Source organism: Balaenoptera musculus, chromosome 18, assembly GCF_009873245.2.
Source record: "Balaenoptera musculus isolate JJ_BM4_2016_0621 chromosome 18, mBalMus1.pri.v3, whole genome shotgun sequence".
Taxonomy (NCBI): Eukaryota; Metazoa; Chordata; class Mammalia; order Artiodactyla; family Balaenopteridae; genus Balaenoptera; species Balaenoptera musculus.
In genome coordinates this window covers 12,431,031-12,445,297 of record NC_045802.1, presented here as the reverse complement: position 1 = coordinate 12,445,297, position 14,267 = coordinate 12,431,031, and the positions used below count along the sequence as shown (strand labels likewise).

Here is a 14,267-nt window from a genome sequence, read left to right as displayed (position 1 = left end):
CTAGTGGGGATAATAGGAAATGACTTAGGTTTGTGTGTATTACACAGATACCAGTGGTCAGTCAGCAACTGGAAATAGTTTTAGACTGCAGAATGTTGTCTCTCTGAAAATAGAGGCCATGGAGTCATCAGTGTCACTTGAAGTCATGAAAGTTTAAGAGATTGCTCAGGCAAAAATATATAGTCTGACAAATAGGATTGAGGATTGAACCCTGGGAAATACTAACATTTAAGGTAATTCAGTGAAGATCAATGAGAAGGAAAAATATTGAAAAAGGATGAAGGGGAGAACTGGGCAAGAGTGGCATCCCAGAAGCCAAGGGGGGAGAAGGTTTATGAATGATCGGCAGAAGGATGTTCTCCAAGAAACTCTGGTGCCAGGTAGGATAGAGCACATGGTCCACAGTTTGGGCAAGTTATTCAGAGGCAAAGGGTGTAAGCAAGTGCTAACCAGAAGAGAGGGATGGGGAAAAAAAGTGGTGCAGAGGAAAGTAGGGGTGAGAAAATGGAGTGAGTGTAAGCCGTGGAAACATGGCTTCTGGAATTAGACTGTTCCGGTTCAAATTCAAACTATGGGACACTAAGGAAGTTATTTCATCTCTGTGAGGCTTAATTTCCTCATCTGTAAAATAGAGTTAATTAAACTCTCTTGCAAGGTTGTCGTGAAGACTACTAGAGATATGTAAAGCCAAAAGCATAGTGGCTGACACAGTGAGCAGCGTGATAGTCCTCTTCCTTCCTTCCCGTGATAAAGGAGAAGTAGAATTTCATTAAAACAAGTCTGTTGTGAGATTAACCTTAATCTGTTTGGAAGGAATAAGGGCAAGGGTAAGGCCCAGAGATGTGCAATCTGTTTGATTTATTTAGCTCTGCTGTTACACAGTTGTGAATCTTCTGGTACCTTCCTAAAGCTTTCGCAGAATTTTGTGGTTCTTTGTACCTGCCCAGAAAGCAGGGGCTTCTGCAGGGAGTTAAAGCTTCTAATAAAAAGCACAGAACCTTTACTTCCCTTGGGCTAGCTGGGTGTACATTTTCTAGCCCCTTCTGTTTGTGTCCACCAGAAAAAGAATGTAGAGCCTCCCTAATGTTTCAGGAATTTCCAGGTGTGTCCTGCAAAGATCTGTAGCCTTTCTGGAAGGCTAGAATCTGTTTTAAGCATACCAAATAACTAAAAGTTAAGGCTAATCCGGCTGTTTCACCTCTGATGAGCAATAGCTATTTCTCAGGTTCTGACCTGGCCCTCCAGGCCTCTTCATTAATCTCTAGTTAGGTAGTTAGGTTACAGAGCTAAGGATGCACTGCGCTTTGTATCAGAGCTTGATGGCTCGCACCATGCAGCCCTGCAGAGGGTTCCCCAGCAATAAATTGAGTAATCTTTCAGTGCTTTACTGTCACTACTAACATTTGGCAGTGCATGTCTTGTTTCCTAGATTAGCTTGTTTAGGCCAAGTCAAGCTTAGTACCTCTGATACTGTGCCACAAACAGGAAAGAGGGTTGGCTTCTCTACTTCCCAACTTCCCTTTACTGCCCAGCACTGCTGCATCCTTAGCTGCTGGTCAGTCTTTCGAGTAGTGGTTCTTTAATTTTCAAACTCTATAAGAATCACATGGATAATTTATTGAAAGTATACATTCTGGGCATTACTCCCAGAGATACTCATTTCGTAGGTCTAGGGTAAGCCCTGAACATTGGTCTTTTTAGCAGGCATTTCAATAGGTTCTATTACAGAGCACAATTTGGGAAAAAGAAACAAACCAATTTAAGGAATTTATATCCCTCAGAGAAAGATGTGCAAGACAGCGTGTCTTCCGACAAGAGTTACTATAAAGTCTTTATCACCAAGGTCCACCATTTCCCTGTGGTCAACTCTATGACAGTGGAAGTCTTGGTCCTTGACTCACCTGGAATCAAAATCAGTGACACCTTATCTCAGTCTGTTTGGGCTGCTAAAAAAAATACCACAGACTGGGTGGTTTGTAAGCAACAGAAGTTTGTCACAGTTCTGGAGGCTGAGCAGTCCAGGATTAAGACACCAGCAGATTCAGTGCTTGGTACGGGCTCGCTTTCTGTTCATAGACAACGCCTTCTTCCTGTGTCCTCACATGGTGGAAGGGGTGAGGGAGCTCTGGGGGATCTATTTTATAAGAGCATTAGTCCTATTCATGAGGGCTCAAACCTCATAACCTAAGCATCTCCCAAAGGCACCACCTCCTGATACCATCACATCAGGCGTTGGGATTTTAATATGTGAATTTGGGGGGGCACAAACATTCAGACCATAGCACCCCTATTTCTCTCTGCTTCTAATTTTTCCATCAGTATACTCTCCTTTGTTTTCCACTACATCCAGACAACTTGGACCCTTCAAGGAAACCTCTTACCAGCACACATGCTCTGTCAATCAGATGGTTAGAACACAGGAGATCCTGCTCCTAAAGCCAACAAGACGGCCTGGTGACGGGAGGCACGAGGGAGGACGTGTGGAAACAGAGAAACATTCTTTAGGAAGATATTTAGTCTCACCTCAAATGTTCTCTGCAGGACTCTTGGTCAATTTGTAGAAAATCAATTCATAGAAAGCCAATTTGCCGAAATTCAAATCCTTACTACGTCCTTATAAATATAATCTTAAGGCATTTAAAGAAAGGTTCAATTAGCTAGAAACTAAGTCTGTAGAATCAATATGAGGTATTATGTTATAGGCATCACCAGATTCGTGTTCTCCCCAAAGATCAGAATGGTTAATTTGGAGACAGGTGTAGCCTCAAATCAGAAAAGTTACAGATTTTATATTTAAATCTAATAGCAGTGTTGTCCACCAGGGGGCGCTTGGCATTTAAGCATGCAGAACGCCGTGCTCATTCATTGTTGCAACTGCTTTCACTGAGAGGTACAGATATCTAGGAGTTGTGATTAATTGTATTCTCAGGTTTTTCTCTTGTGAGCATTCAATAGAGTGATTTTTTTAAACTTGTAGTTTTTATGTGTTCCTCTGTATAGTAATTGCAATTGTTTTAAAAAAATAAGTGGCTAATAGAGCTTCTTTTCCACTTGGTATAGATGAAAGGGACTTAAAAAAAAAACTAAGTATATATGATTTCAGGTATGTGAATAGTATCCTGAAATTTCTTATTCTTTCCCTGTTGTTTCAATCTCCTGTTGGAAGGTGACTTTTTCTTTTTTTTTAATTTTTATTTATTTATTTATTTATGGCTGTATTGGGTCTTCGTTTCTGTGCGAGGGCTTTCTCTAGTTGCGGCAGGTGGGGGCCACTCTTCATCGCGGTGCGCGGGCCTCTCACTATCGCGGCCTCTCTTGTTGTGGAGCACAGGCTCCAGACGCGCAGGCTCAGCAATTGTGGCTCGCGGGCCTAGTTGCTCCGCGGCATGTGGGATCTTCCCAGACCAAGGCTCGAACCCATGTCCCCTGCATTGGCAGGCAGATTCTCAACCACTGCGCCACCAGGGAAGCCCTGGAAGGTGACTTTTTACAAGCAAATTAAGACATGAATATAGGTGAAGTATGATACTGTTTGGAATGCTAAGATATGTTTAGTTTCAAAAACAAAACAGAACAGCTTTTCCATGATAGTAGAAGAATTAATTTTGTGTGTGCGTGATTTGGGGTGGGGTTGGTAGTTTCTAGCGGAGTCTTCAATTTAGCTGTAGCTTTAGGATGTCTTTTTAGGCTGCAGTTTTCTAGTACATGATGACTGATTATGTAATCAGATAAAATCAGCTCCTTGGGAAGACCAAGAACTTTAAGTTGTGGGTCTTCCAATGAACTGGAAGTGATGGGATGAGAGACTATGTGCCTATGATAAAATCGTTTTTAAATACTAGTTTATTTTGAAGTCAGTAAAATAAAGAATCAAAATCCAGAATGAGCCTTAAAGTTATTGTAGTATGATTTTATAATTTTTCAAGGATTTCTGATGTGTATAATAATTTTATAATTGGAATCACAAATGTATTGCTTTTAATGGTCCAAGGTATTTAATGACTAATGTAGCTCTGCAAAATCCAAAATGTGTTCTCATTTTCTCTCTAGGCAATTTTTAAAATTATTTACTTACATAACATTTTATTTTTTAGAGCGGTTTTAGGTTCACAACAAAATTGGGAGGAAGGTACGGAGATTTCCCGTATACCCTTTACCCCACACATGCATAGCCGTTCCCCTTATCAACGTCACTCATCAGAATGAACCTAAATTGACCCATCATAATCACCCGAAGTCCATAGTTTACCCTAGGGTTTACTTTTGGTGTTGTACATTCTATGCATTTGGACAAACGTATTAACGAATTTTGGAAGACCCTCAGTTGAAGGAATAGTCATTGACTTAGAGTTGAGGAAGCAACAGCAAAGTGCCTGCCGAGAGGAATATCAGTGAAATTAGAGCAGTCACTCTTTAGACCCACTTAGTGCCTTAGAACTTGGCAGCACCATGTGCTGAAGAAGGTGGAGGTGAGGAAGGAGCTGGAAACTGAGAGATTAATGGAACATATATACGTACATGGAGCAGTTAGTTACTGGGACCCCTCTGCCACCCCATGTAGCCAGGATACTCTCCTTCAGTCAGTCGTCTATTTTCTGGAAAAAAATTAAGCTTCAGTAGCTTTGGACTTTGGGCCTTCAGGCACAGATGAGGATGAGAGTGAGATACAGGTCTAAAATGATGGAATTAAATGAAAATATGCGATCTGGATAATGGAACTCTCAGCTCTCCCCACCTTGCCCTACTCCCAGAAAACCAGCAGCTAGGATTAACCCTCAAAGAGTAGGAGATTGGAGGATTCTTCATTTGAAAAACTGAAATGCCCTTAAGAAAAGCAGTCAGTCTGTCCACCCAGAGAATGCACCTGACAGACTTCCCAGGACAGGAAGGTTAACTGACTGAGGACCCTTGGTGTTCGGCTCGAAATCCATCACTACTTTGCATCAAGACCGCACCTCCCACAGGCTGTTCCAGGCCCATGGTCAGGTGCAGTGGGGATACCAAGGCAGACCTATTCCTAGGGAACATGGGACCCCACTGTCAGTGACTTTGGCTTAAGGATTCCCTGCTGGCTTTGCCAGACTTTCCTGAGGCTGCATGCCAGCCTGGGATGCTTCCACTTCCAGGACCTTCTCTCCCTCTCCCCTTCACTGGGCGTCAGACTTGCATTACAGTTGACTACTTTACCAGCCCTCTCCTGTTACTTGCCTGTTTCCTTTCACACAGACATTTCTAATAATAGAATCTTTTCATATTTAACCCCATCGTGGTATCTGCTTCTCAGAAGACCACATCTACAACTAGAGGTACTGGGAGTGATGTGAGAAAACAGGAGGTTAGATGGGATTTGGCACTGGCTCACTATGTAGCAGGCAGTAGGGGCTGTCCTGATTAGTAGATGTGGCACCAATAGATCCTGGCTCAGTGTGGCCGTTCAGTTGCTAAAGATTTCACTGATGGTGACCTTGGAAAATGTTCTCATGGAGGGAAATACTGTGGAAGAAGCCATGATGCAGGCATTTGGAAAATATGGGATTATTGCCAAATTGTATTGTCATCCTTCATAAGGATAATGAGAGGCTGAGAATAGTTAGCAAGCACTTAATATCTAAGAGTGAAAAGCAGAGAGCCTTGGTGGTAGCCTGTAAAGAGGCCGTCTACACCAGTAGTGAAAGGGCAGCCACGATAGAACAGCGAGGCTGAAGACCCGATTGTGAGGGCTGCAGAGCTCCAGAGGCATTTGAATGCCCAGTCCAAGCAGGCCTGTTATGTGAAGGGCAGGGCCCTGATGGGGATAACCAGGGATCCTAAAACTGTGACAGGACAGCTGGATGGATGCTCGTGATGATGTCAACTCTACAGCTCCACCTGGACCCTCTGGATGGGCAGAGGTGGCCCACCTCTAGCTCTAGTAAGGGCTAGAGCACTCACTGTCCTGGAAGCTGCTCGACAGGCCTCTCTCCAGCAAGGCAGCCAGTCCCCCCCCGCCTCAGGAGCTGCCCTCGCCTCCAATCCTGGCTGCCAAGCCAACTCATGATGGTGCTGTTCAACAGCTATAATTTTAAAAAGTTAAGCATGGAGAAGCAGAGGCTGAGGACAGTTAACCCAATAGAAAACATAGTTCTTTGCTCATTTCCCATACCTGAACCAATTTTCAGATCCAGAAATCATTGACCAAAGAAGTGGCTGGGTTCCTAAAAGGAAGGACCCCACAACATCAGTCCAAGTACATATCATGACAGTATCTCCAGGCTTCCCCTGAAGAGACCTCTGACCACTTTTATAGGTGACTGTACACTGTGGGAAAGGAAATAACCAGACATTTTGAGGTCTGAGTTGACATTTATCCCCAGAATGGCAATCTATGCTTGAAGTCCAAATCACACTGGGCCCAATGTGCCCACGGACTCCCCTACTCCCACAGTGATAATTTTTCCAGTCCCTGAGTACATAATTGAAGTAGATATACTTGGCAGTTGAAGTTAACCCCCCATTGGGCCCTCATCTCTGAAGTAAAAGCTATCATGGTGCAGAAAACCTAATGGAAATGTGGGAAATTGTGCCTTCCCCACCCAGGGCCAAAATTGTAAAACAAGAACAATTTGTTATCCCAGGGAAGAGGGCCTAACATAGCTCTGTTTAATTTGCCAGTCTGACCCCTGTAAAAACTAGGTGTATCTTGGAGAAAGACTGTAGGCTACTGCAGACTTAACCAATTAGTAGCACCAACTGTTTTGCCAGATGTGGTATCACTGCTAGAGCAGACTAACAAGTCTTCAATATAAGGGTATGCAGCCACTGATTTGGAGAATGCACTCTTTCCATTCCAGTTAGAAAAAAGGATCAAGACGTTTGTGACTTCTGGTTTCAGCTCCAATATGTATAGTGCTTGGGAGTCATCAATCTTGTCATAACAACACAAAAAGGTGGATAACCTGAAAATCAATGACTCTTCTTGACTCCTTAGAAATCTGAATTTGCAGGAAAAATTCCCATCCAAAAATCTGTATGAATAGACAAATCCAGACAGTCACCGAGATCTGCTTAACCTGGAACAGAAGCTGCTGCAAACACAAACTGATAGGAGCACTTATATGGTAAATGTGATGAATTACTGGAGGAAGAATAGGCAAATCCATTATTAAAGTTGGAGACGTAACACCTCCTGTCAGCAATTGATAGATCAAGAAGGCAGAAAAATCAATGAAGATATAGCTGAACTGAACATCACTATCAATCAACTCAATCTATTGACATTTATAGAATATTCCATCCGACAACAGCAGAATACAGATTCTTCTCAAGCTTACATGTAACATTCACCAATGTAAACCACATTGGTGGTTTAATAGGCACCCTATTAGACTCTGAGCTTCATGCGGATAGGTCCTGGGTTTGTTATTCTCACTGTGGTATCCCTACCACAATGCCTGACACATAGGAGGTGCTTGATGAATATTTTTTAATAAATAAATGAATTGTAAAATTAGGAGACAAGACAAGGAATCCAGTCTGCATGGGAAGAGCAGCAAGATATATTCTAACACAGAGAAAGCATATTAAAAATGCTTAAACCTCAAAGGTTAAAACGGCACATCCGCACTAACAAGTAACAGAAATCATCCTTTTGTCATAGAAACTGCCACTCGATTAATATTCCTAAACCCCTGCTTTCATCATGTCACTTCTTTAATAACTTTCAATAGCTCCCAGTGTGTAGACTCCTGAAACTAGCATACCAAGCCTTCGCTAACCAAGACCTTCCCTAGTTATCTTACCTTGCCTCTTATTTATTGCTCAAATACTTTGCTTCAGCTCTTGAATTTATGTCTTTCCTATCTACATTTCTTGTATGAGCTTCTAGAGTTTTGGACCATATCTCATTCAGTTTTGGACCATATCTCATTAATATAAAAATAATTTTATTCCAGTTGTTTATTTGTAAATTAATTCCTTTTAGAATTTGGAGTGCATTTTCCCATTGACTCAATATTAAAAATGGTTAGATCCTATTTTACGTCTCTAAAAGTGTATTTAACAAACGATGTAAGTGAAGCATATTACTATGGAAAGCTAAGCTTGGAATCCTTGGAGAAAGGGTCTATGCAGCAAAATTTTGAACTACATCCATCACTCCCTGATTGTCCCTTCAAAAACTGTCATCCTTGAGCACTGGTTTATTTCATAAGGGTTTGATTTTCTATAGCGAACTCAGTCGGTTTATCCTCTTGTATTTACAGGGCTTTCATTGATTTTCCTCTGGAGCAAGTTTGTATTTGGGGGAGGGGAATTGAAAACCATTCAGGACGCCAGTGCATAATTTTTGAAGCCAAATAATGCCTGCCTGAGAAATATCACTGATCATGTTTTAACAGGGATGTTAAGCAAATATGCATAGTGGAGAATTGTCACTTCCAAAGGATTTGTTTTATCACTGCTATTATTTTTAGAGACTAGAAATTGCCCTGTTTCAGCTGACCTAATTATTCCTATTAATACAATTTTTACACTTCTAATAGTTACTAACAAGTATCTAAGAGAGAATAAGCAAATTTTTTCGAGAATGAGCTGTGTTTCAGGAGAAGGGTATGCGCTCTAAAATAGCTTGCAGTTTGCTCTGTGGAGACTTAAATCGGCAGCTTCCATTTTTATTTGAATGCTTCTTTTAATAAATTCAGTGACCTAGATCATGACCAACAAGAGTTGTGTAGAATTTGACTTGGTGATTTTAATATCTAACATGTAAGAATATGGGAAATAATTGGAGTTACTGGAAAAGATCAGTTATTAGTTTAGGAATTAAAATTTTAAACCAAATCAGTGTAGTGCATTATTGCTCTGTCACTTGGCTAACCTTCTTCTCTACTCGGCGTCAGCTATTTGTGATGAGGGGTATTTGTGATGGATTGATGTCTTAGTTTCCAGAACTGTCCTACTCTACAATATCTTCACAATTCCCCTCATTATCAACCTTATCGCCTGTTCTAACACTCTGCTTTTGTTACCCTGGTAACAATCTTATGAATACACATACAATAATTGTTAGTGTGTGTTGTCTTTGGAGTCAGATTACCTGGATTCTAATTCCAGCTCTACCATTTATTAGCTCTGTGCCTTTGGGCAAGTTATTTAACCTCTAGCAGTTTTCTCAACAATAAAATGGAAATAAATATATTAGCCATCTCCATGGCTATAATAAGAATTAAATGAAATAATCTATGGAAAGCACTTAGCACATGGCATATTGCTAGGGTTCAATGAATATTGTAATCATTACTATTACTATTACTGAAAAGGTACATATTAAAGACTTCTGAAATCACAGACTGATACAGAGTAGAAGGAATTTGCCAATGAAGAAATTGGTGGTCATATCTATTGTTATTTAGAATGTGAGCACATGTAAAAATTTACTGTTTATACTTTCAGGAAGCCTTAAATACATTGCTTAAACAACTAGAGAAAGAAAAAAGGAGTCTTGAAAATCGAGTGAAAGACTCTGCACTGAGACTGGAACAAGAGTCAAAGGTTTGTTTTTATTCTATACTAAGACGTCCCTTTGGAACTGCCATGATTTTTAGTATGTTATCTACAAACCTACTATATAATTCTCACAATATACTTACAAAAGTATTTTGTACACCACTTTAAAAAAGCATAGCGACATAAACTTAACTTAGCAGTAGTCTCGCTAGTATTGTAAATCTTCTCTGATGCTGGATTCTTTACTTCTGTATCTTTCACCTAGTGTTACCACAAGACCAGCCGTGAGCACTGTACATACCTTGCCGAAAGGTCTCAGGTAACTTTTGTTTTTTTTACTTCCAAGTTCTAAGAGTTTCCTCTTAATGTAAATTATGTTTTTTACTTTTCTAGTTTTTGATTGGTAGGGAAACAGCTGTTGGAATTATGGGAAACAAAGGTACCAAGTTTCTGTATATGGAGGGTGAAAAGGAAAATATATAATTTTTATAAAAAGGTAAAAATGAGATATAAGTTTCCCATATTAAGAGTGTATTTTGCATATTTGCTTCCTTAGCTGTTCTTTTAGTTTGATTTGTAATTGCTAGAATTCAAACAAATAAGTGGTTATCCCTCTGCTGTCATGAAATTTAAGGCATTTTACCTCATAGTTATGCATGGTGAAGTCTAAGATAGACCCAACATTGCTATTGCCAGAAAGTGTGTACTTACAAATGGCAGGACAGGAAAGTGATCAGTGAATTATGAAAGACATTGCACATATTTTCCAGTTTTTCATTTGCTTTTTCATTTTATTTATGATGTTGTTGTACATAGAGTTTGTTTTGATGTTGTCAGACCTATCTTTTATTTATGGCTTCTTATGTCATAGTTTAAAAGACTGTCTTCACCTCAGTGTTTCATAACATTCATCACATCTCTTTAGTACTTATATGGCTTAATATTTGACATTTAAATATTTAATGTTTATTAACTTTATTTTGGTATATGTTTTAAGTTTAGGATATGAATTCAATTTTCAGTGTGCATTATACAAATGGAAGTGTCCAAAGAGCAGTTGGATATATGAATCTCAGAAAAAAAAAAAAACAGATCAGGATTGAAGATATGGATTTAGAACTTATTAGCACAGAGATGGTAAATGACACCATGTGAATGAATGAAATGCATCAGGGAGAATACACAGGGTGAAAAGAAGAGATAGTCTGAGATATAGCTCTGAAGAGTTTCAACAGAGATAGTCAAGGGAAGAAGAGCCAGAAAGAGGGCTGGAGTCGTCAGGACATAGCTACGTGAGGCAAGCAGGTAGAGGACCTTGAGGGCTGGTTTTGCCATAAAGGTAATCGGCTAATCACTGATCTGGAGTCTCCAGAGGTTCAATGAAAGGACTGAGAGGAAAGGAGTTAGCACTGGGGATTGGAGCCGACAAGGGGATGCATAGAGCAACTTGAGAATGAGAGTCAGGGCAATAGGGGATAACGGGAGGCTTGGACTTCTAGTGCCAATGAAAGTAAGCAGGAAATTGAGACGAAATAGCATCACTCACAGTAGTCTTTTATCCACAAAATGGACAATCACTTCAAACTTTATGGTTCTGGATGCTTGGCTGGAAGCCCTGCAGCACTGGCACCCACATGCCTTTCCTCAGACCATGTTCTCTACTTGGAGTACGTTGTTTCTTACACTCCAGTTCTGCTTCCTTCAAGGTGTAGCAAAATGCCACCTCCCTTATGAGGCCGTGATATGATGAAAGACCACAGACTCTGGAGTCACTGCAGATTTGGATTTGAATATCAGATTTGTACCTAACTGTGGTTCAATCTTTTGGGGCCTCAATTTCTTTCTTCCTCTGTAGAAGGGAAGCAGTGGTACTGTAGTTATCTTGCAGGGGATTTGTGAGGGTTTAGAGATATAATGTAAGTGAAGTGCTGAGTGAAATGCTTGGCACATAATTGGTTCTAAATTCCAGTAAATGGTGAATATTATTTTCCTGTGTTTCTTTCCCGATCTCCCTAGCCCCTCTCTCTGCGACAGAGGCATCAGAATTTCTACTTGCATTAGCCATCCTCCTTTAGCTTTGTTTATCTGAAAAAATCATTTGGGTGGAATAGTTCCTACTTTGATTATACAGGATCACTGAACATACAATCAAAGCCTATTTTAACAGCTTCCCAGGAAGATGTTAATCCTGTTTCTCTGTATAAATGTTAATAAGGATTTTCACTCTAGAGTGAATTGTTAATCTTTATAGTCAAAATGGTTCTGACCATGTGGATACTATGGTGACTGGAAAGGTCAATGAATGATTTGCAGTTCTTCCCATGCTGAATACATAAATAATTGATTCTTTAGTAGATAACTAGAGCTTTTTGCTGAGTCTGCTGTTTATATTTCTGCTGGCTTCACTGTTTTGACTGAAACTGAGTTTCCACATCTCAGGATTCTTCTAAGTTACACCGTGTATAAGACATTGCTTTTTAAGAATATACAAGCAATATAGCCAATATTTTATAATAACTATAAATGGAGTATAACCTTTAAAAATTGTCAGTCTCTATATTATATGCCTGTAACTTACAGAATATTGTACATCAATTATATTTCAGTTTTTAAAAATGAAAGATTAAAAAAAGGATATATAGGCATACCTCAGAGATATTGCAGGTTTGATTCCAGACCACCACAATAAAACAAATATTACAGTTAAGCAAATCACGGGAATTTTTTGGTTGCTAGTGCATATTAAATTTATGTTTACACTATACTGTAGTGCAAGAGCATTATGTCTAAAAAAACAATATCCATACCTTAATTTTAAAATACTTTATTGCTAAAAAAGTGCTAACCGTCATCTGAGCCTCCAGCAGGTCAGAATCTTTTTGCTGGTGGAGGGTCTTGCCCGGATGTTGATGGCTGCTGACCGACCAGGGTGGTGGGTGCTGAAGGTGGGGCGGCCGTGGCAGTTTCTTGAAATAAGACCACAGTGAAGTTTGCCACAGGGATTGACGCTGCCTTTCACAAACGATTTCTCTGTGGAATGCAACGGTGTTTGACAGCATTTTACCCACAGTAGAGCCTCTTTCAAAATCGGACTCAATCCTCTCAGTCCCTGACACTGTTATCAACTAAATCTGTGTACCATTCTAAATCCTTTGTTGTCATTTCAGCAGTCTTCCCAGCGTCTTCACCAGGAGTAGATGCTATCTCAAGAAACCACTTTCTTTGCTCATCTACATGAAGCAACTCCTTATCCGTGAAAGTTTTATCATGAGATTGTAGCAATTCAGTCACATGTTCAGGCTCCACTTCTAATTCTAGTTCTCTCATTACTTCCATCAGATGGAAGTTACTTCCTTTACTGAAGTCTTGAACCTGTCAAAGTCATGCACGAGGATTGGAATTAGCTTCTTCCAAACTCCTCTTAATGTTGATATTTTGACCTCTTCCCATGAATCATGAATGTTCTTAATGGTATCTAAATGGTGAATCCTTTCCGGAAGGTTTTCCATTTACTTTACCGAAATCCACGAGAGGAATCACTATCTATGGCAGCCCATAGCCTTACGAAATGCATTTAAGTAGTAAGAGTTGAAAGTCAAAATAACTCCTTGATCCATGGGCTGCAGAATGGAGGTTGTGTTAGTAGACATGAAAACCAATCGTTGTCTGTCTCCATCGGAGCTCTGGGGTGACCAGGTGCATTGTCAATGAGCAGTAATATTTTGAAAGGAATCTTTTCTCAGATTATATAATAATAATAATGAAAAAGATTGAAACATTGCAAGAATTACCAAAATGTGACACAGAGACATGAAGTGAGCAAGTGCTATTGGAAAAACGGTGCAGATAGACTTGCTCAGTGCTGGGTTGCCACAAAACCTCGAATTTGTAGAAAAATTTCTACAGATTTATTTGCGAAGTGCAATAAAGCAAGGTGCAGTAAAGCGAGGTATGCCTGTACAGTGCACTGTATACTTCACAGTCAGGCAGAAAGACTGACTAGAGCTTGTTGAAACACACAAAACTTAACTTCTATTCCCACAAACAGAGAATTCTAGCAATGCATCTGAGAGTTTTTGAATATAATGCTTTGGTTTCCAGATAAGGCACCTGAGGTAGCTCTGTTTGATTGTAAGGCAATTCTAATTTTTAGGCTTGTTAAAGCATCAACTCCTTATTTTTCTTCCTTGAAACTTCTGCTCCTTCTTCTTTTTCTTTGAGACTTCCTTAAAACCCGTTGCTTTTAGTTCCATCCTCTGAAGAGGAAGTCTACGCTCTTTCTATTCGACAGCTTTTCAAAGATTTGAAAACAGCTCTGCGTCTTCTCATAGCTTTTTTTACCCCCTAAGCTAAAATATTAAGTTACATCAGCCATTCCGCATGACATAGGTTCTAGACTAACCAGCTGTTTCGTTGCCTTTTTGGACAACTCTATCTTGTTATTGTTCATTTGAAAATAGAGCTCCCAGGTTTAAATGTAGACTTGAGATATAATCTCAACAGCATAGCTGTTAGTCTTGTCCTCACCATACTCATTTTTCTTCTCTGCTCTCTGAGCAATCATTCTCAAATACAGGTGAGGGTTGTTCCTGGTATAAAACTTCAGTGACTTTGCATTGTCCAAAGGATCTCAGCAAAGCTGCTCAGTGTGTTTTACAAGGTCCTGTCTGACACGCAGCGCCTGCCTCTCCAGCTATGTCCTTACTTAGCCCTGTACTGCAGCCAGACCAATGATATATGTGATTCCTGCGTCTATCATCTGCTTTATACCTTGACGCCTGTGC

At 40.1% G+C, this 14,267-nt stretch overlaps 1 protein-coding gene across 5 annotated transcripts in view; it reads left to right on the top strand.

Moving 5' to 3' along the window:
* SOHLH2 (spermatogenesis and oogenesis specific basic helix-loop-helix 2) overlaps window positions 1-14,267 on the top strand; it is an 88,042-nt gene that overhangs the window by 17,048 nt on the left and 56,727 nt on the right. For 4 of the 5 annotated variants that reach the window (XM_036832015.1, XM_036832014.1, XM_036832013.1 and 1 more), the window contains 2 exons: window positions 9,430-9,528; window positions 9,749-9,802. Coding sequence is in view for 3 of the 5 variants with exons in the window: in XM_036832014.1 (XP_036687909.1) it covers window positions 9,430-9,528; window positions 9,749-9,802 (153 nt within the window). In the remaining 2 variants the exon portion in view is untranslated. Of the gene's footprint in view, window positions 1-9,429; window positions 9,529-9,748; window positions 9,803-14,267 lie in introns of those variants that run through there. The other variant, XM_036832016.1, reaches the window with a different exon arrangement.